This window comes from Triturus cristatus, chromosome 6, assembly GCF_964204655.1.
Source record: "Triturus cristatus chromosome 6, aTriCri1.1, whole genome shotgun sequence".
NCBI lineage: Eukaryota > Metazoa > Chordata > Amphibia > Caudata > Salamandridae > Triturus > Triturus cristatus.
This window is the reverse complement of record NC_140589.1, coordinates 583980619-584002262: the sequence shown is the minus strand read 5'-3', so window position 1 is coordinate 584002262 and position 21644 is coordinate 583980619. Positions and strand designations below refer to the sequence as shown.

At 47.3% G+C, this 21644-nt stretch overlaps 1 protein-coding gene across 3 annotated transcripts in view; it reads right to left on the bottom strand.

Annotated features, from left to right (window-relative positions):
* Positions 1 to 21644, bottom strand: part of DOP1A (DOP1 leucine zipper like protein A) — a 1047530-nt gene that overhangs the window by 717192 nt on the left and 308694 nt on the right. For all 3 annotated transcript variants that reach the window (XR_014963003.1, XM_085611023.1, XM_085611022.1), the window contains exons 10-11: positions 20445 to 20565; positions 11589 to 11708 (exon numbers count right to left, since the gene is read on the bottom strand). Coding sequence is in view for 2 of the 3 variants with exons in the window: in XM_085611023.1 (XP_085467149.1) it covers positions 11589 to 11708; positions 20445 to 20565 (241 nt within the window). In the remaining variant the exon portion in view is untranslated. The remainder of the gene's footprint in view (positions 1 to 11588; positions 11709 to 20444; positions 20566 to 21644) is intronic.

Sequence of the window (21644 nt, the reverse complement as noted above, 5' to 3'; positions counted from 1 at the left end):
GGTTGTTGGGGGAGGGGTTTTTGATTGTTCCTTACCGGTGGGGCTGAATGTCAGGCTCTATCCTAGGGTCGTGCGAGGTACTTTCCCCCAGATTATTGGTCACATTTTCTCCTTCCTCGTGCAGGCCAGTAGGACTCCGACCGCTGTTTCTATCGCCAGAGATGCAGGGCGTCCTTGGGTGGGCAAATCCGCACATTCCATCGTCTTACTGTTAAGGTCTCATGGTAGTGAGTCGGAGACTTAACCTTATGACCTGGAACGTTAACGGGCTGGGGGACAAGCTAAAACGGGGCATAGTAACACAATACACCCACAGGCATCACCTAGACCTGGTGCTGTTCCAAGAAACTCACCTTATTGGCAACTCCTGCACAGAAAGGGATACCGGATGGTGGCACATTCAGGTTTCACTTCGGGGTCCAGGGGAGTGGGGATCCTCCTACGTAAGGGTTGCCCCTATGTGATTCACACTATCTGGACCAAACCAATGGGTAGATATGTCGCCTGCTCAGGTAGCTGGGAGGGACGGGGTCTCAATGTGCTCTCAGTGTACGCCCCGCCGGGCCTTCAACGTCAGACCTTGGCAGACGTGGGGACGTTCCTGGTGACCTTGCCCGAGGGTGTCCTGGTGATGGGCGGGGACTTTAATTTGGCGATGGACGGCGCCATGGACCGCGCCCCACCTCGACGAGACGCACCACAGGGCTCACAACTACGTAATTTTACTGACGCCGTGGGGCTGCTGGATGTTTGGAGGTGGTCGCATCCCCGGGAGACGTTCTATTCTTTCCAGTCCGGGGTTCATGGCAGTCAGTCACGGCTGGACTACCTATTCACCCAGGCACAACACATCCAACACTTTACTGAGTCAGGGTATTTAGCGCGGGGCATATCTGACCACTCCCCGGTAACGGCTACATATGGAGCCCAGGGAGCAAGGCAGCCGGGCCCCATTAGCATCCAACCATGGTTATTGAAGATCCCTCATATAAGGGATTTCCTTGAGGCAGGATACTGACAATTATTTTGTAGAAAACACTGGGTCGGTGGCATCGGCGATCACACTTTGGGGCGCTTACGGGACAGTAATTAAGGGACGGGCACTCTCCGCGATGGTGGGCCACAGGGCTGAACGCAGGCGTAGAGATGGTGAGCTCGAGACTGACATACTTCGCCTTGAGCACGAAGTTTCGCAGAACATGTCCCCTGAGACTCGACACACGCTAAATGTCAAGCGGCTAGACTATAGGCAGCTGCTCCTCGAAGACGCTACTCAGCGCGCCCTTGCTACCAGACACAGAATTTATGAGTTAGGGGAACGTACGGGGAAACTGTTGACATGGCTGGAGCGCAAGGAGGAAGCGGCGAGGTGGGTCGGTGCGATTAAGGGGCCGGACGGTGTACTGATCACTGATCCTCGAAACATCGCTGAGACCTTTGCTGCGTATTATGAACAGATCTACGCTCCGCCGCAGCACTCGCAAGCAAGGTGGGCACCAGACCTCCTGGCTACTATTGAAGTCCAGGGTGTCTCGCAGCAAGATAGGGAGGTGTTGGAGGCGGAACTCTCGATTGAGGAGATCCAAAAATCCATACACGACACCCGGTCCGGAAAGGCAATGGGCCCTAATGGTCTTCCGATAGAACTCCTGAAATCTATGGCCGTGAGGGTGGCACCCCATTTATTGAACTTGTATAATGAGTGTTACGAGACTGGCACCCTCCCAACAGATATTCGTACCGCCACAATAGTGGTTATCCGTAAGCCGGGTAAACCAGCGGATGAGTGCGCGTCGTACCGGCCTATCTCCTTAATTACCGTGGAGGCCAAGGTATTGGCCAAAGTGCTGGCTAATCGTTTGCTTCCGTATCTGCCCGCCTTGATCCACCCAGATCAATCGGGATTCATGCCTGGCCGTAATACGGCACGAAATCTTCGTCGGGTGCATGGAGCGCTGGGACGGGCCGCCACTCTTCAGGAAGAGGCGCTTTGACGCTAAGATGGCATTCGATAATGTGGCTTGGGAGTATCTGGCCCGGATTGGATTAGGGCCCCGGTTGATCGGCTGGATCAGACTCTTATATCGGCTACCGTTGGCCCATGTCTCTGTTAACAATCACCGATCGGGCTCATTTTCCCTATACCGTGGCACGAGACAGGGTTGTCCGCTGTCGCCGCTTCTCTTTGCTTTGGCCTTGGAGCCCCTCGCGGTCTGGATCAGGGGTGATCCGGAAAGTAGAGGCTTCAAGTGGACACCGGAACACGAAGATCGTATATCCTTATACGCAGATGATATCTTGCTGTATTTGGCCTCCCCGGCCCGCTCTATTCGTCGGGTTCTCCACATCTTCCATATCTTTGGGGCCCACTCCGGTTACCAGATTAACTGGTCCAAATCCCAGATGTACCCGCTATGGGGCGACCCTCCCAATAGTCCCAGAGGATACACCATACCGGTGGCGTCGCAGGGTTTCCTATACCTCGGTATCCATATAACATTAGACCCCACATTGTTCTATGATCGCAATCTACTGGGCCCGCTCCTGAGATACAAAGCGGATGTGGTCCACTGGAAAAAGCTGCCCCTCACGCTATTGGGCCGGGCATCGCTATTTAAGATGCTGGCCCTTCCACGCCTTCTCTACGTATTACAAAATGCGCCTCACCCGATTCCAGAGTCGTATTTTTTACAGATCGACGCTGCCATTAGAGACTTGTTGTGGGATGGGGGACAGCCTCGGATCGCGACGCAAAAATTGACTATGGGGTGGTATGATGGCGGAATAGGATTGCTGGACCTGCGACTCTAATACCAGGCATCGCAATTGGTAGCAATTAACCAGTGGGTGTTCGGGTCCCATGATGATCCCAATTTCCGCACCGATCGATGGCTCCTGGGGAGGGGGGGATACAATAGGGCTTTGTATTCCAACTATAAAAAACTCAATCCTACTGGTCCAACTGCCCGGGCGGTGGAGATATGGCACAGACTCCAGCGAAGCATTGTGGTGGTATGGGCGGTTGACTAAGGCTACCCCCCTCTGGGAACCTGATTGTCTGGGAAGGTTGAGTACCTGCGCAGGGTTCGACAAGTGGGACTTAATTGGTATCGCGACTGTGGGAGATTTGTGGATCAAGGGTATGAAGGCGACATTTGCGGAGCTCCAACTCAAGTACCAACTTGCCCCGTCGGAGTACTTTCGTTACCTTCAAATAAGTCACGCTATTGACGGCGCCTTTCCTGATGACGCCCCTCTCCCGGCTTATTCTCCTTTAGAGGACCGAATGATGTTGGACCCAATGGACCGCAAGGCTATCTCCCTGACATACAAAAAGTTGATCAATAATAGGACTGACCCGTTGCAGAAAGTTAGGGCTCGCTGGGAGACGGACCTGGGGAACTTGGCGGACGAGGACTGGACGGAGGCGTTGGCTTCCCCTAGGGAGGTGGCTATGCCAATGCGACTCCGCCTGGTGCAGATTAAAATCTTACACCGTGTATTTTTTGACGCTGAATTGCTTTGTAAACTAGGAAAGAGAGCGGATGCGCTCTGCTTGCGGCAATGTCACCAGATAGGGACATTTCTACATATTCTATGGGCATGCCCCCACGTCCAGCCCTATTGGGCTGACGTCACCCGTCAGATGGCGCAGGCCATTGACAAGCCCCTGACCCCCTCTCCCCAGCTCTGCCTCCTCAACATCTGGGACACCACAGACCTGACTCAGGCAGAGCAGGAATGGTCGGCCATGGGGTGGGCCATCGCAAAGAGGAACATTGCCCAGAAGTGGGGGGTGGACACGGTGCCGCAGCTGCGAACCTGGGCCACGAATATGGCTCAGGCCATGGAGGCGGAGAAAACAGTATATAAGAGTCGAGGGTGCCCCAGGAAATGGGATCATAAGGGGGGACGCTGGAACAAATATCGGGGGGACATTTGTATTTCTCCCACTGTTGAACTGAGGAGGGAAAGACTGGCAGCACTGAACGCAGCTGGGGCAACCGAGGTGACCTGAGGCCCCTGAGTCACAAGGTATATGCTGTAGAGAAGGGGTTCCCCGATCCCTGTGTATGCGTGAGTCCATCTATGGGTTGCTGGGCTAGTGGATTTGACAGGAGGTGGACGGCCCTGCATGCGGGGTCTGTACTCCCCAGTGTCCGTCTGTATACTCTGCCGGGGATAGGATTACCTAATGTGACATTATTATTGCTCTGCTGTGAGTTTGGTTTTTCTTTCAATAAAAATTGTTTTATAAAAAAAAAATCCATGCATCGCTTTTCCAGTGCCGTTTTATCCTGCTGCAAACAGCTGTACGGTTGAAAAACACACGAATCGCTGTGGTGCAGCTGAAAGTTCCAAACCAGCGCCTGTTCGCGGCCCAGGAAATTACCACTGCCGAGCACAGAGTCTCTGAAGTCTGAAACTCTCGCTCCAACTCAGACGCAGGCTCTACTGTGCTTATGGAAAAATTAACGCATCGCCTGTCTGCAGCTAAAGAAATTGACGCAGTGCCTGGATCGCTGCCACATCGACCAGTAGCGCTTGGATTTTCTCACGCATCATGCCTGTGCGCCAAACCTACGACGATGCTGGGCTTTTCAGTAAGAAACTGACGCATCACCTCCTCTTCGGTAAGGAACTGATGCATCACCACTCCTGTGTGGCAGTAAGGACCCAACGCATCACCTCCCCTGAAACAAGGAACCAACGCATCACCTTCCCTGCGAGTGAGGAACAGACGCATCACCTTTCGTGCGCTTGTTTTCGCCCTATAATTTTGATGCATCTAAGGTACTTTGCTAAAAAAAAGTGACGCATCCATAGTTTCCTATGGAGAGAACTGCTTTTACCTTTTAAAAGTCATATTTTGATATCTGTATGTTGTATTTTTGTTGTTTTGCCTTGTTTGGTTTATATAAAGATACTTTATTTTTCTAAACTGGTGTGGTGTCCATTTGTGGGGTTTTCACTGTATTACTGTGGGTTATATACAAATGCTTTACACATTGCCTCTGAAGTTTAGCCTGACTATTCTATGCCAAGCTACCAGAGGGTGAGCACAGGCAAACGTAGGTGTGTACTTTACTCATCCTGACTAGAAAGAAGGGTCCTACTTGGCAAGAGTGCATAACACTGCAAACGAGAGACCCCCATTTATACACCCGAGAACTGTAAAACCTATTAGTGGTTCTGGTGGTTGCTATGCACTAACAGAGCAATGTATGCACGTTTTTGTGTACAGAGACATTAATTTTGTGTTGCCGTTTTCTTCATTATTAATAAAGAAAGATTGGTGGCTAGCAGCCGAAAACGATGGCCGCTGCCTATGAGAGCTCCGCGATCGCCAGTGTCTCTCCCCGACAATCCTGACACAAATCCGACAGCACGGCGAAATTCAGAACTGGGATCGGACGCCGGAAGACCGCAGCCTGCATCGTTGCTGGTTTGGGAACGATACGAAAGGCGAGTGAAGACAGCACCGAGTGAAGAGATCGGGGCCTGCATGCATATTAGTAGCCAGGGACTTCCATAAGACATCACGACGAACAAAGAAGAAGGAAGCGGGTAACGGCAGACAACAATGTGGGACGCCGACAAAGCTAAGGTACCAACTCAACGGAGGCGGAACTGTCTACGAAAGGCTAAGAGGTGAAGGAACTGGGTACTCACAAGCGCTACAGCCTTTAAATCCAGACAGAAGCACCCGCGAGGAGATAGGTCGGGGACCCGAGACGGGCTCGCGCGCCGACAGGACGCAGGATTGCGCGCCGCCGCCCACGGGAAAGAGACTGCTGGAGGGTGAAGACGAAAGGCCTGGGCAAGACCTCGCACGCCAGTGTGAGGGGCCTCGGCCACAAGGACAGGCGGCGGGAGAGGCGGACGAAGAGTAGTGATTGAAGATTGGGAAAGTGGTGATGAAGGCTTGAAGGTGAGCGAAGGAATTCATATCCCACTACTGCCCTCACAGCCAATACATGATCTAGAGCCTGGAGCCTAGCACATAATACTGCGGCTCATGCGCATCATCCCATGGTCTAAAAGCCTGCGCCATTTAAAAGCACGAGCCACAAAATAAACGGAGCGCCCAGCGATAATTAAAGAACGTGTGCAGACCCACAGTAACCCAGGTGAGAGCACTTTGGTGGCCGTTTGTGGACGCGAGGCAAACACCTACGGGAGGCAAATAGACATCAGAGGCGAACATACGCACGCGCTTGGACCAAAACCCCCCACAATTCGGGGAGCAAAACGACGTATAACCACACCAAACTTCCTTAATGCAATTACAGGCACAGTGAGGGAGTACAGAGCAGATAGTACAAGACACCCAAATACCGGCCAATATTACACCAACAGCTAAAGACACAGTTTATCACCTTTATACAGGGTACTGCACGAGCACTGTAAATTCTTAACACCGGCGGTGGTGGGAGGAGGGAAAACCGAAAGGCCGTGCGGGGCAATTACTCACGTAGTCCAGCAGCGGCGATTACCGACTACCCTGCTGCGTAGCTGTTGAACCTACCAGCCGATCCTGCTAACATGGGAGGCAGAGGCCAACGTGCGATGCAAGTGAATAGATTAGAAAAATACGCCTACCCTGGAGATAAACCGCAGACCCCAGAGACTCAAAAGGGAGGTGAAGTTGACGTTCAATCTGAAAAACCTAAAGAAATAACCTTACAGGACATAATTCACACACTGAACCAAATGCAAATGTCGATTGGCACGATTTCTACAGACATAACTCTGCTACGTGCGGATGTTTCTAAAATCAGTAACAGACTAAAAGAGGTGGAATCTACGATGGCAGCTCTATCCGCAGACACAGCGACGCTACAAAAACAAGTACGGACTCTGGAAAAAGCACACAAATAAATGGAGGTGAAACTTGACGACCAGGAAGGCCGCTCTCGACGCAACAATATTCGCCTGGTGGGGTGCCAGAGAGTGTGCGCGGTCCTGCTCTTGACCTCTTCGTGGAAGAACTCATTAAAACTAAACTGCAACCACGAGGATTGTCAAGTTTCTTCTCGGAGGAGCGCACCCATAGGGTACTGGGTGGAAGGCCCAAACCGGAAGCACCACCCAGGCCTATACTTGCTCGGATATTCTACTTCCGCGACACTATCCTACAGGCAGCACGCATAGCACCCCCTATACAAGTGGACAACAGCAAGATAGCGATGTACCCGGACTATACTGCTCTAGTAACAAAGCAAAGGCGCGATTTCTTGGAGGTGAAGAAAGAGCTCCGGAATAGAGAAGTCAAGTACGCAATGCTCTTCCCCACAAAACTGAGAGTAGAGGCGGAGGGAAACACTTGGTGTTTTACATCACTGCAGGAGGCCACGGACTGGCTAGAGGGATCGTGTAAGGCCCAGGGGCCCCGAAGATCAGAACAGAGACACCGGCAATCCGCTGATAGGTGAGCAGAATCGGAATCATCAGACAAGGGAGCGACTGGTGGTGAAACGACTCAAAAGGATCAGGGAGACTCAGATTAAGACTGAATCGAACAGGCACAGGTGGAGGAGCCAGGGCCATCCCCCGCAGGAATGTCTAAAGTTCCAAGCCGTGAGCGCCGAATCCGATGACAGACTTAGAAAAAGCCTCACCTAGTCAAAGGGATGTGCTGGAAATGCAGATGCTGATGGCCTACGGTGACGATGTTACTGAATGCTATATGTAAAGCCGTGGACATAACACAGTATAAGGGGAGGGACCGGGACTGGTCGCAAATGGCTCTCCCCCCCCCCCCCACACGCAAGTACAAAGTTATGGGGAATAAGCACCTGCTCAGTTGGGGTGGTGGGTAGTTTGGAATCCTCCAGGCAGGGAAGCAGGGAGGGGGAGGAGGGTAGGGATCAGTTATAGGGGTTGTTGTTTAAATTGGTTCAGCTGCATACCAAGAAACAAGAAGAAATACAAATCCACATTAACGCATACACGCTTCTCAACGAATACATGCTCCATAGAAAGACAATTAGGAATAAAACTACACGTCACCAACGATAGTAGACAACTCACAAACTGTAGACAATAAATGGAGATCCGTGCACCGCACGGTGATGTCATGGAATGTGAATGGGTTGGGGGGCAAGATAAAGAGAGGTCTGGTTCTTCAATATATCAAGAGGAGGGGGCCAGCGGTGGCATTGCTACAAGAATCACACTTGACAGGCCCCACTTGTAAGGCCATAGATCGATGGGGTTACAAAATGGCAGTGCATTCCAAATTCACTTCCGGTTCTAGGGGAGTAGGAGTCCTAATACAGAAAAAGTGCCCTTAATAGTAAACAAGTCCTGGATGGACGACCAGGGAAGGTTTGCCGCAGTTACATGCCAATGGTAAGGGAAACCATATAATTTAATATCGGTTTATGTCCCACCTGCTTTACACCACTCCACCCTCCCAGACCTAGGCAAATTCTTGCTCTCACTCCCACAGGGTGAACTCATTACAGGGGGAGATTTCAACGCAATCATTGACGCATCCATGGACAGACGACCCCCCCCAGAGATTCCAGCAGCTCCAATCACAAACTGAAAGATTTCGTTAACGCGATTGGATTAACAGATGTTTGGAGGGCCAAATACCCACACGAGCGCCAATATACATTCCATTCAGGGGCCCACAACAGCTTGTCAAGAATACACTATATACTATATACTAAATATAGCACACCTGCCTAGGGGTATATCAGACCACTCACCAGTATTGCTTACTTATGCTTCCTTCATCCGGGGAAGACGCAGACTTTTTCCACTGTACCCACACTATTTAAAGGTTAAAGAAATTAAGAAGAAACTAATCACAACCACTAAACGATATTTTGCAGAAAATGAACACCTCGGTGACAGTAGCAACGACACTGTGGGAAGCATACAAAACGGTCTTTCGTGGCCAGGCTATCTCATTGGTGACGAATCACAAGAAACAACAGCGCCAACAAATTCAAACACTAGAACAACAGCTAGAAAGGACAGAAGCAAATCACACCTCAGATATCAATGAGGATACAACTCATAGGCTCTAGCTAGCGCAACAAGAATATAAAACTTTTGTGTGGGGAATAAACAAAAACTAGACTCACAGCCACGCAGCACACTATTTACAAGCAAGGTGATAAGGCAGGAAAACTCCGCGCTTGGCTAGACAAAAAGGAAAGAGCCGGTAGATGGATAGCGCAACAAGAAATACAACAAGGTGTCACGACCTCAGACCCCCTGGACATAGTCGCCAAATTGGCGACCCATTATGAGCACATATATACACCTATAGCCACTGCTACAGTAGATGAAAACATAGCCTTTCTAAAAGATATAAACATGCCAACGCTGGCCCAAGCAGCAACACAGACCTTGGAGGCAGATCTCACACAAGATGAACTGACACGGGCAATACATGTCTTACATACAGGTAAGGCCCTAGGACCCAACGGGATTCCCGTTGAATTCTATAAAGAGACGACTACTATTCTTGTGCCTCACCTACTTAACATGTACTCTGACATTTTAGAGTAGGGAGAACTTCCTAGAGATCAGCGCCTGGCAACGATAGTAGCAATACACAAGCCGGGCAAACCACCACACAACTGCATGTCATACAGGCCGATCTCTCTTATCAATGCAGAAGCAAAGATATTAACAAAAGCGCTGGCAACACGATTACAACCATATTTAGAAACGGTGATTCACCCGGATCATCAGGATTTATGCCACAATGCAACAGAGCATTGAATCATAGCAATTAACAACAAAGTTAATAAGCTGTTATGGGATGGTAAGGCAACCCGTATTGCTAAGCATAAACTGGTCAAAAGTTGGTACGATGGAGGCATAGCACTCCCGCATATCAAAACATACTACTGGGCATCCCAACTGGCGGTACTAAATCAATGGCTTCACGCCACACAGGAGGAGCCAGCTTATCACATGGATAGACATCTCTTAGGTGTGGACGGTATGATGGGGGAAATATATAATAAGAAAAGAACAAAGACTCTAACGGGGACAACAGCACACACAATCAAGATATGGCACGAGTGGCAAGGAGAACTGGGATGGGTGGGAGTTATGACACAGGCAACGCCACTATGGGACACGAAAAAATTAGGCAAGCTATGCAATACTAAACGTTTTAGGCAGTGGGACCTCATAGGCATATCAAAGGTGGGGGACCTATGGCAGAAAGGCGAGATCATCCCATTTACACAACTACAACATACCTGTGGCCTAGCAAACACGGAAACCTACAGATACATTCAGATTAGACATGCACTCGCGACACTGGTCCCACAAGGCACACAACTACTGGAGTGGTCACTCCTAGAAGATGGGCTACTCACGGACCATATGACGAAAAAAGCCATCTCACTAACTTATAAGAAAATAATAAACAACCAACAGGACCCGATAGCACTCCTTAAAACTAGATGCGAGTCTGACCTGGGTGAACTAGACGAGGCAGACTGGCAGGAAGCGATGGGGTCCCCCAATGAGGTAGTGATCCCCTCCAGATTCAAACTAATACAACTGAAGGTTCTACTCCGCACGTATTATACCAGAACTCTGCTGCATAAATTAAACAAGACAGATACACCACTTTGCCTCTGGCAGTGTGGAGCGCAAGGCACATTCTGGCTCACAATCTGGCAATTCGTAGAAATTGCCATGTACTGGAAAGCAATCATGCACACAATTTCGCAGGTAACAGGAATAACGATCGAGCCGGAACTGAAAAGGTGTTTACTCAACATCTGGGAACCGACGGATCTCAATCATGCGGCTCAAACTTGGGTAGCGCTAGGTATGGCATTAGCGAAAAGAAATATAGCACAATTATGGGGAGCCAGACAGTCTCCAACGGTAGGTAGGTGGTGTCGAGATATGGATGAATTAATGAGAACTGAAAAATCAGTGTACATACATAGGAGATGCCCCAAAAAATGGACACGGGTGTGGGGAAAGCGGAACTTGTATCGTGGAAACATCTGTGATCCCCCACAGGAAGAATCACTATCAGAAGATACCGACTAGCCACTGTGATAATAGAAGGTGCTATTACATTGCATATAACTGTGGGCAACGATGAGGATGCAAAAGAAATCCCGACCTGTATGTGGACAAAATTCTTGCTGTTCGTGGCTCGGCTAATGTCCGTTAACTTAATGTATGCTACAATGAAAACATATGGTATTGCAGCAATGGCTGTAACTGAAAATATTAATAAAAATATATTTTTTATAAAGAAAGAAAGATTTAAACCATAAACAATTTTACATATTCTGACAGCTCACGTCTGTTAGGCCTCTAAAAAGAGTAATGTAAATGTATTTTAGGTACACACAGACAACTATATGCATGTGTCTAAATTACATTTAAAGTCAGTGTTTTACCAAAACGATTTTACTGATAATATTAGTAGATTGTCGGCAGAATATGAGAAAATACAAAAGAATGTCAATTTTAGATAGGAATTTGTTGTGACTCATGATAGCCACAACAGAAACGGTAAATTGCCCAGGTAAAACAAAAACGGTGTCCACAACTCAGAATCAATGCACATCTTATGACAGTACCTGCAACACTCTTCAAACCAGCGAGAAATGTAATCCCACATGTAGTAAGGTTCAAATGAATTAAAAAGAAGATTAGCCGTCTTAATCAGCTCTGCAGTTTTCTTATTTTCTCTCAATTTGCTAAAATAGGAAACAAATAAATAAACAATGACGTTTTTAGCATACTATTCATTTGTTCATTGGTCAAATCAAAGGTTCGAAATGTACCATGTACTTGCACAGCAATGGTAACAGCATTATCTTTCTTTCAAACACAGATTGAATAGAAAGCAGCAGTTCTCTAATGTTAATGAGTATAAAACCCCGAACATTTAAATATGTTCATGTAAAATACAAACAATCGTTGTGTACTTAGTGAAATTACTACACTGATTGCTGCGATGTGACATTCTGTTTAAAATGCACAATTATCAGTTGGACGTTTTACAATATGCCTAAATGAGACATTGGGCACAGGGAGCAGCAGCCTGTTGTGTCTGTTGTTAAATGTTATTATAAGACATCTGCCAAGTAGGTATTATAGTAAATTAATAAATTAAGGCATTTCAGTAAGGCAAACATTTTTCGCCTTATATGAAATGTTTATCTCTAGTTGAAAGTGTAAAAGACACAGATGGGGATTGTGAGCAGAGTAAACAAAATCAACATTGTAAACACAATATTCTTTCATGGAACACAGAACAGTGGGGGTCACTGCAGGCTGCCATGAATGCTTGCTTTTAGCCTTGCCAAGGAGTCATAAACTTAAGGCCAGAGTGGTAGCAAAGGAGTATGCAATCGCTCTTGCATGACGATGGTTTGGATGGACAACGGTGGTCGAAAACGTGAACCCAAAGAAAACTACGATGCTTATACCTTCAGTTAAACAGGATCTTTTTTTAAGTGACTGAAGTAGATCCAGCTATCCTCTTGTTACTGGAAAGCGAAGCAAGAATGTGTGCATATTTGTCTGTGAATGGCTTTTCTACACCTGCTTGTCCCAAGGACCAAAGTGCTACACGGCACATAGTTTTAGGAGTGTTCCAGGCACAATGATACAATTTATTCTGGTTGGATCAGAGTCGCACAAATTCTTTCCCCCTGATCTCGGTTACTGTCGATATGTTCCAACGCACACCAAAGGGGAGAGAGGTACTACTCCTTTTCCATCCTCCCCAATAATAGAACACTACTACCCACACAACGAGGAAAAGGAGGAATGGGTGGGTGTTCTGCCCAACAGACACACCACCTAGGGAAAACGCAAGGTTTTATAAAAATGCTGGACAGAACACCCACCCGTTCCTCCTTTTCCTCTTTGTGTGGTTATTACTGTGGATATGACCTAGAATGGGAAAGTGAAAAACAGAAAATGGATGGGGCCCAATGGGGCCTAGCTGAGGAGTACTGTATTCTTTAGTCATTTTAAAGGTATCGAAAGGCAGCATTAAGATGTTGAACAGCTTCTGGGGTATTTAACCTAACTTCAGATTTTTCAGCTAAGAGACTTTGTAGAAAGAGGGCATCCCAAACTGTGGAATCGGTTTGAAAGCTAGGACGCACAGTTGGTTTCGATGAAGGCACTTGTGAACTCTGCAAAATAGTTTCGAGAATTCAGTGACTTCAAGAGGCAGCCACTGTAACTCTAATAGGATGGGAACGTTGTATGATATTTCTGGGAGCATATTGGTAAGTGTGTGAATAATCCTTTATGATGGTTTTTCTTCAGGCTAGTGGGAAGATGCAAGGGTATGGATGACTACAAAGAACACGAATTGAGCTAATTTGGAACACAATTTATGTAGACCGATGATGGAAAAGGGTTCCTCTTGTCAAACTCTTATGATCAATTTAAAAAGAGGAGCTCAACAGGGAAAATATGCCAGAATACCCTCCACTCAATACTTATTTCAACAACAGAGAACTGCCACACTTGGGCACTCATTCACTATTGTGACAATAGTGAATGAGTGCCCAAGTGTGCCAGTTCTCTGTTGTTGAAATAAACTCTTATGTTCAGACAGCTTATGTTAGACAAGGCGCTAAGATACCATTCAGAGGTGATCAAATGGCAGATGAATTCCACCCACGGATCTGTTCATCTGGTAAACTGACCTCAAAGTGGCAGATAAAGTTCATGATTTTAATTACAGTAAGTGCCAAAAGCCACTAAACCCTTACGAAGAAGAAATGATTAGGCATTCTTCTAAACCAGATCAAACAAAAAAAGACTTTGCCCAGTTTTGGAATTTCAGTCATTTGCGTGTGTAATGAGTTCTATTGGAGGATTTCTAGGTAACAGTCAGGACCTCCAAGTTCTCTGAGGAGAGATCTACAACCCCTAAGGAACCATGTACTCAAGCTGAGCAAGCTTACAGAGGTGTACACCATTCTTCCTTTCTCCATGGGCATGAGGTCATTCCTCTTGGCAAGGCAGATGTGTTCATTCCGAAGTAGAGGAATCAGATCTGAGAAACAGACTTGTTGAGGCCTTGCCACAGCTCCCAAAATGACAGAGCACCTTGGGCACTCTCTGATGATCTTCCGGATGTGTAGGATCAAATGAGTTGGAGGAAAGTCATACAGGAGGGTTGGCTTTCTGTCTAACACCATGTTAGATCATAGGAAGGCAGGCTTTCTGCCTAAAAGAGTGGTGAAATATTTGTACATGGTCTTCAGGTGATTGGCAAGGATGTCTATAGACAATGATGGGGTAAAAAAGTTTCCTGACAATTTTCCAGTTGAGTAGTAAGCAGTGACATCCAATTGCAGACTAACAGAAACATGCTGTGTTGCACAGCCCTCTTCCTCGGAGCAACTTAAATTTCCCTACCTAAGCGAAAAACCAGAGGACTAGTAAACATTTTGTCACAATGACTGTTCCAGCCATCTAAATGTAAGATAACTCTTTAATGTTCTGTCCCAGATAAATCACAGCCTGAATTTGGTGGCCGTACTACCACAAGTCCTACGATGCGTAGAGAACGCATTTGATTCTGTTGTGTGACACTTACTTGTTACAATTTGGAAGATATTTGCCCCTAACAGTAGTAGCCTGTCACTAAACAACATTTACATTGGTGAATGCACCCAGACAAGGGTGTCTGTCCACTGTCCCCAATATTGTTTGTCCACAGTATAAAGCCAATGTCTGTAAAGCTCCTCCAATTCCACGCAAATATTGGATTGCTGGTTAATACCAATACAGCAATTATAGCACCAATACCAATGTGTTATATATCGGGGTTACAGATGTGAACACATATCTAATGATTCCTAATGTGACCTGTTTTGGATGCATGTCTGGTTTTAATATTAACTGGTTTAAGTCAGAACTGATCATGCTTACTACATGAACCACTTGAGACAACAACAATCTCGGCTTCAGATGGTGTCCTAATGGAATCAAATGACTGGGTATTCTTTGCCCAAGTACTATGGTGTATATTATGCTAATACCATTTTGGGAGCACTTGGAAAGATAGAGGACAGGAGGCCCTTTTAAGTGTATTACTATAAAATGTATTGTCTTCAATATGAACATGATAGTGCTGACAAGCTTGCTGAATCGTTTTCTTGCCATTGCTATGGTCCAACTACAGACCTTGTTTGGCAGGCTGAAATCCAGCAGGATCTGATTAATATGGGCAGCTAAAAATACTTGTATATCATACACGAACCAGACCTGACGCTCAAGTGAAGTTTTCAACCCTAGTTGGCATTTATATTGCTGGTTTGTGAATGTAAATTATTCAATGTATTTGCATATGACCTTCGATAACTCCCCTGCAAAAAAAAGATCAATAAAAGTAATAAAAGTAAAGATTTATGCAGCACCATCCTCACTAAGTTTCAGGCAGATGGGACCTCAATGTCAGTTGCCTACTGGGTATGACCCAGAATTCTCTATGCAAAGAGCTTGCTGTAATGTTGTTTACAAATTCAAGAATCCTTACTTACTTTAACCTAATCTAGGGTTGTAGTTCAACCCCAGGTCTTAAATTTATATTTGGTAAACAAATTGAATGTGGCTGAAGATGGTCTGAGATATTTCAATTGTAAACCCTACTTGTGGCGGAGGAGTTATTTAGCAATGTAACATTTGTTTAAAAAAAAAAAGCACTGGGAACACTGCTCATATTGTGATAGTGTTACAAAATCTGAACTACAACGAAGAAAACTTGTCTCAGCAAATTTAGGACCCTAAGTACTCCAGTATATTGGATATGCGGCTGACTCCGAAAAGGTAGTATCCCCTTTATATGTACAAGTACAGGCAAAGTTCCAGGTTGGAGACAGCTCAGCACATTGTGGATTTCCGATATTATAAGCATTGAAACTGGTTTTAGGAGGTAAGGGAAAAAATCATCACAGATGGGCAGTCATTCCACTGTTTATCTGGGATTACCTTCTGATGAGAGTTTGCAGGGGTTCACTTCAATACCCTGAAGAGTACCATCACTTCTGATGCAATAGGGATCTAACTGGGTTTCACAGAAAGTGCTCTGATATGTTACAATTTCTAAGGTATGCAGCATTTATAGCTCTAACATAGTATAGTACTTGGTGCCATCTGCAGGTGTGCTAGATTAAAAGGTTAACTAACGTGAAACATTACAATGGCACAGAAGTTGCTGCTTCTGAACTCTCTGACACAGAGTAAGAGACATTTGAGTAGTGGGTTCATATATCTTAAATCGAGAAAATCCTGTCAGCATAAATCTCTGCACCAAGGGCAGGATCTCTGACCTCCTGCTCAGTGACCCAGCTCCCCACCCCTGCAGCTCCACTGACTCCTCTGTCCCTTCTACCACTCTGCTGGTAGGGGTTCGAGTCGGCCTGGTGCCTGTGCCCTAGTGGTCTCTTCGGTAGTTTATTTTTATTTTTTGCATGCTTAGTGTAATTTCCTTGCCCCCTGATCCTCTTGTGCCCTTGCGCCCGTTTTAGCCGCTGCGGCCCCCGCGGCCCCCCCCCCCGCCGGTTTCCCGCTCCCAGCTGCACTTCCCTCCCCCTTCCCCTAATTAATGGCGGCTGCTGCACGGACGGCCGAGCAGGTCCTCTGACCTCCTGGTTAGTGACCCAGCTCTCCACCCGTGCAGCTCCACCGACTCCTCTGCCGCTTCTACCTCTCCGCTGGTAGGGGTTCGGGTCTGCCTGGTGCCTGTGCCATTGTGGTCTCTTCAGTAGTTTATTTTTATTTTTTGCTGGCTTAGTGTAATTTTCTTGCCCCCTGATCCTCTTCTCCTTTTGTGCCCTTGCGCCTGTTTTTGCCGCTGCTGCCCCTGTGGCCTCTCCCACCCCGCCGGTTCCCCGCTTCCACCTACTACTGCACTTTCCTACCACCTTCCCCTATTCAATGGCAGCCGTTGGCATGTAAAAGGCAAGCCCGTATGCGTCCATCCGTGACCTGACTGCAACGCGTCCATCGCCAGGGGCCCTGGTTCTCTGATCTCCCGCCGCTACAACCCAGCTGCCCTCCTCGCACTCAACCCTGGAAGAGACAACAACTGCCAACACACTTCACAAAGCCAGTTCTCAAACCGTCACTGCCACCGAACCTTCACCACCCTCCACACCACCACGGCTGCCGCCCCCACACCGGACGCCAACACCACGGAAGCCGTGAAGTGCATCCTCCTCAACATATGCTCCCTGCACAGACATGCCATAGAGATCTGGGACCTCCTCGACACTCTCTCGCCAGACGTCACCTTTTTCACGGAAACCTGGACCAACTCCTCCTCCGCCCCTGACATCACTACCACCATCCCCGACGAATACGAGATCCAGAGGAAGGACCATCCCCACCACCCAGGAGGAGGACTCGCCATCGCACACAAGAGCTCCCTCCGACTTTTCACCTCCAGCACGAGCGACCCCCCTCTCCAACACTGAACACCTCCACTTCCACTTCCAGATCTAGACCAGCCCAAGAACCACTCTTCGCGGCACCCTTTCCTAGAGACAACCCAGGCCTTGCACCTCTTTCACCACCACCATTGAAGGCCTCATCGCACCCCACGCCATCGCCTCCATGGACTACATACTCATTGGACTGAAGCAGCTAGTCACCACCCCCACTCACAAGGCAGGACACACCCTCGACCCCCATCTTCACATGAGGTACCAACATCCGCTTCAGCCACACCTCACTGCCCCTCTGGACAGACCACCACTGCCATATAATATAATCATGAATGATTGGATCAGTTGAAACAGAAGTCCTTTATTTGAACAAATAAAACAACAATTTGGATTTACCAATCTAGATTGATTTTCTCGTCCTACTAAACCTATTTGAGAAGGAGTGAATGACTCACAACTGAATGCACAGACCACCACTGCGTACACTTCTCTGTCAATACCACCACCACTCACAAGCAGACGCTGCGCCCACCCCGAAGGAATTGGAGCAAGGTCACAGAGGAGCACCTCAACTTCACCCTCATCCACGACATCCCCTCTGCCACGACCGCCAACTCTGCAGCCAAGGAACTACACCACTGGATCACTAGATGCGCAGACAAGCTCACACCCCTCCAGAACCCCGACAAACAATGCCCCCTGGTTCACCACCGACCTCAAAGAAGCCAGACGCGCCTGCAGACGCCTAAAAAAACGATGGAGAAACAGCAAGACAACCAAAGACCAGACCGCCTACAAGAACGCCACAACAGAATACATCCAACTCATTAGATCCACCAAGAAGACCTTCATCCGGAACAAAATCCTAACCAACTCCAGCAATTCGAAGGAAATTTTCAACATCATCCAGCAATTCACGAAATCCCCCAGAGAAGCCACGGATGTCACACCCTCCCAGGACCTTTGCAACTACTCCCACCTGAAAATCAAGACCCTCTACGACAACTTCAGCGAACAGTTTCCAGACACCACCATCCCCTCCAGCGAGGACAGCCAGCCCACCATCACCACCTGGACCACCACAGAAGATACCACCACGACCATGAAGAGCACCCACTCAGGTGCCCCCAAGGACCCCTGCCCTCCGCACATCTTCCACAGAGCTGTCGCCGCCCTAGAGTCCGAGCTACGCTACACCATCAACACCACCTTCTCATCCAGCACTTTCCCCGACTAGAAATAGGCAGAGGTCAAGCCCCTCCTCAAGAGACCCACTGCTGACCCTACGGACCTGAAGAACTATCGTCCCATCTCTCTCCTACCATTCACAGCCAAGGTCACTGAGAAAATCACCAACGCCCAGTTAACCAGCTTCATCGAAGAGAACACCATCCTCAACTCCTCGCAGTCCGGATTCCGCAGCAACCACAGCACCAAGACCGCCCTCCTTGCCGCCACCGACATCTGCACGCTCCTCGACCAGGGCCACACCACAGCCTTCATCCTACACTGTCTCCCACTGCACTCTTGTGGCCAGACTCCACGACACCGGCATACAGGGAGCCGCCTTCGACTGGATCCACTCCTTTCTTACCGGCAGAACCCAAAGGATCAGACTTCCACCCTTCCTCTCCGAACCCACAGAAATCAACTGCGGAGTACCCCAATGATCATCGCTCAGCCCCACGCTCTTCAACATCTACATGGCCCCCCTCTCCTACATTGTCGGACCGCATGGACTCCGCATAGTATACAATGCAGACGACACCCATCTCATCCTCTCCCTCACGAAGAACCCCGAAGACACCAGACTCAGCTTCCAGGAAATAATGAAAGACGTTGCATCCTGGATAAGCAGCAGCTGCCTAAAGCTAAACTCGGAGAAGATAGAGGTCCTCGAACCCTCCCCACCGCTTGGGACAACACCTGGTAGCCCCCCGCCCTCGGTAGCCCACCCGCCCCTACTGCCAATGCCCGGAACCTCGGCATCATCCTCGACTCCTCCCTCACCACGACTCGCCAGATCAATGTCGTCTTCTCCACCTGCTTCAACTCCCTCCACATCCTCCGCAAGCCCTTCAAGTGGATCCCGCCTGAAGCCAGAAAGACTGTCACCCATGCACTCATAACCAGCCGACTGGACTACGGAAACACCCTCAATGCTGGAATCAACAAAACCCTGCTACACAAACTCCAGACCATCCAGAACAGCACAGCCAGACTCGTCCTCGGCACCCCACGACATGAACACATAACCCAACACCTTCGAGACCTCCACTGACTCCCAGTCGAGAAGAGAGTAACCTTGAAGCTACTATGCTTCATTGCTGATACCACTACCACTCATTGTTTTTTGACCAATGATGTAATAGTCCCTCTGCTCTCATTGTGATATTCCTACAATGTAAGATGTTGATTGTTTACAAAAAATCACGAATACAAACTAAAAAGTCATTATCTCTGGGGCACTGTATCATTAAGAGTGAAGGTATTTGCAATGATTATGGCCTCCATAATGGTAATAATTTCAATAGAAGTGCATGGAGGAGAAGGGAACTACCAAATTCTGTATATGTGGGGGCAACAAGGAATTGTGAGGGTTCTGCTGTTGTATTACTTGAAAATGTTTTGACGCCTTGAAGACTAACCAGGGAATGACTAAGGAGTAAATGTTCAGCATGTCGTTTACCTTTCCAGTTAATTCACTTTTTATGCTTTATTTAAAAAAACGGTCAGAAAGATTTCTTAGAGATTTGGAAAAACCTCATCAACTCCCGGTACAAACAGATCTGCAATTAAAATGCAGCCAATTTATGGCACTTGGGTAAGGTGCAACTGGTTTGGTAAATGGACTGCAGCACTGATGGAGGTGTATGTGGCTGGTTCCCTACTGATATCTAGATTCAAATTGACACATCTAATTGCAAAGCCAGATTCTTAATGTTAAATTAGAGAAATATAGTTTAAAGCCAGAATATGTGATACACTTAAAGTTCCTTTCTAGAAAAGTACCTGCTTAACTGTGTAGGGTCTTTACTGAAGGTGGTTTGAGCACTGAGATCCAGCTCAGCTCTGCATTGTGTATATAATGTCCGAAAAACTTCTATCAGTACATCTTCTAAAATTGCAGGACCTAAAAAAGATTTTGTAAAACATAAAAATAATGAGTTACAAAATAAAAATAAGTGTGCCAATAAGACAGTTTCAAATATCAACATTAAAGAAAATACATTTTGCATTTGCTTTGAGATATTCAAAATATCACATTTAAGCCTTTTGTTTATTTGGGGTGCCCAGGATTTTTTTGGACAACTTATTGGCTCGTAGCCACACTTGGGGATCTCATCCGGGGATATATATGACCCATGACAAAAATGATAATATTTATATACATACGAGCATACTGCAACAAAAGAGCTAATGTAGTCTTTCTCTGATGTACAAAACAATGAAAAAACGACTAAACCATAACACTTTCGCTCAGACAGCCCTGTCAACAACTTTAGCAATTAAAGAAACATGTACTAGACTATTCCCTTCTTAGGTCATGTCTAGAGGCAGCACGCATGCATTCCCTCTGTGGCAACTGAACACGCCCACTGCTTTTCATTGGTTGCTTGGTCTGTCTTTACAAATTCCATAGTTTTCGTTGGTGAATAGTGTACATTTGTCCCGCCTTGTGGCTCTTTTGTTTCTTCTACGTGGATTATTTCACTATGGGCCATATGTTTTGTGAGTGCACAACTTTTTCTTTCATCCCTCTTCTCCTGCTCGCTGGCACATGTCGCTGCTGGCAGTTCAGTAAATCTTCCCAAGTCTTCCTGTGAAACCTTAAAATCTGAATCTCTTGTTTTCTAATTTAGCTGTGCTTCATCCATGCTCACCTTTGACCTGTTTTCAGCCTGACTCTATCCTTGACACCACACTTTCATAAACATTAGGTCACGAATCTAAGTTGAGACATTGTAGGCTGCGTAAGCATGCAAAGTCAGCACAAAAGAACAGCTGATGTCTACACTGTTGGTTTTGTGTGTATTTTTTTTTGATAACCAAATTTTTTTTAATTTTAAAAACACTTACAAACAGTTCAGCATAATCACGGATAGCAGGTAATCACGTACATCGTCAAGAGAAATGGCTTTCCAGAAAGCTGCCAACCGGGGACAGGTCCAAAACACATGAATAAAATCACCTGGGGGCCGGCCACACCTA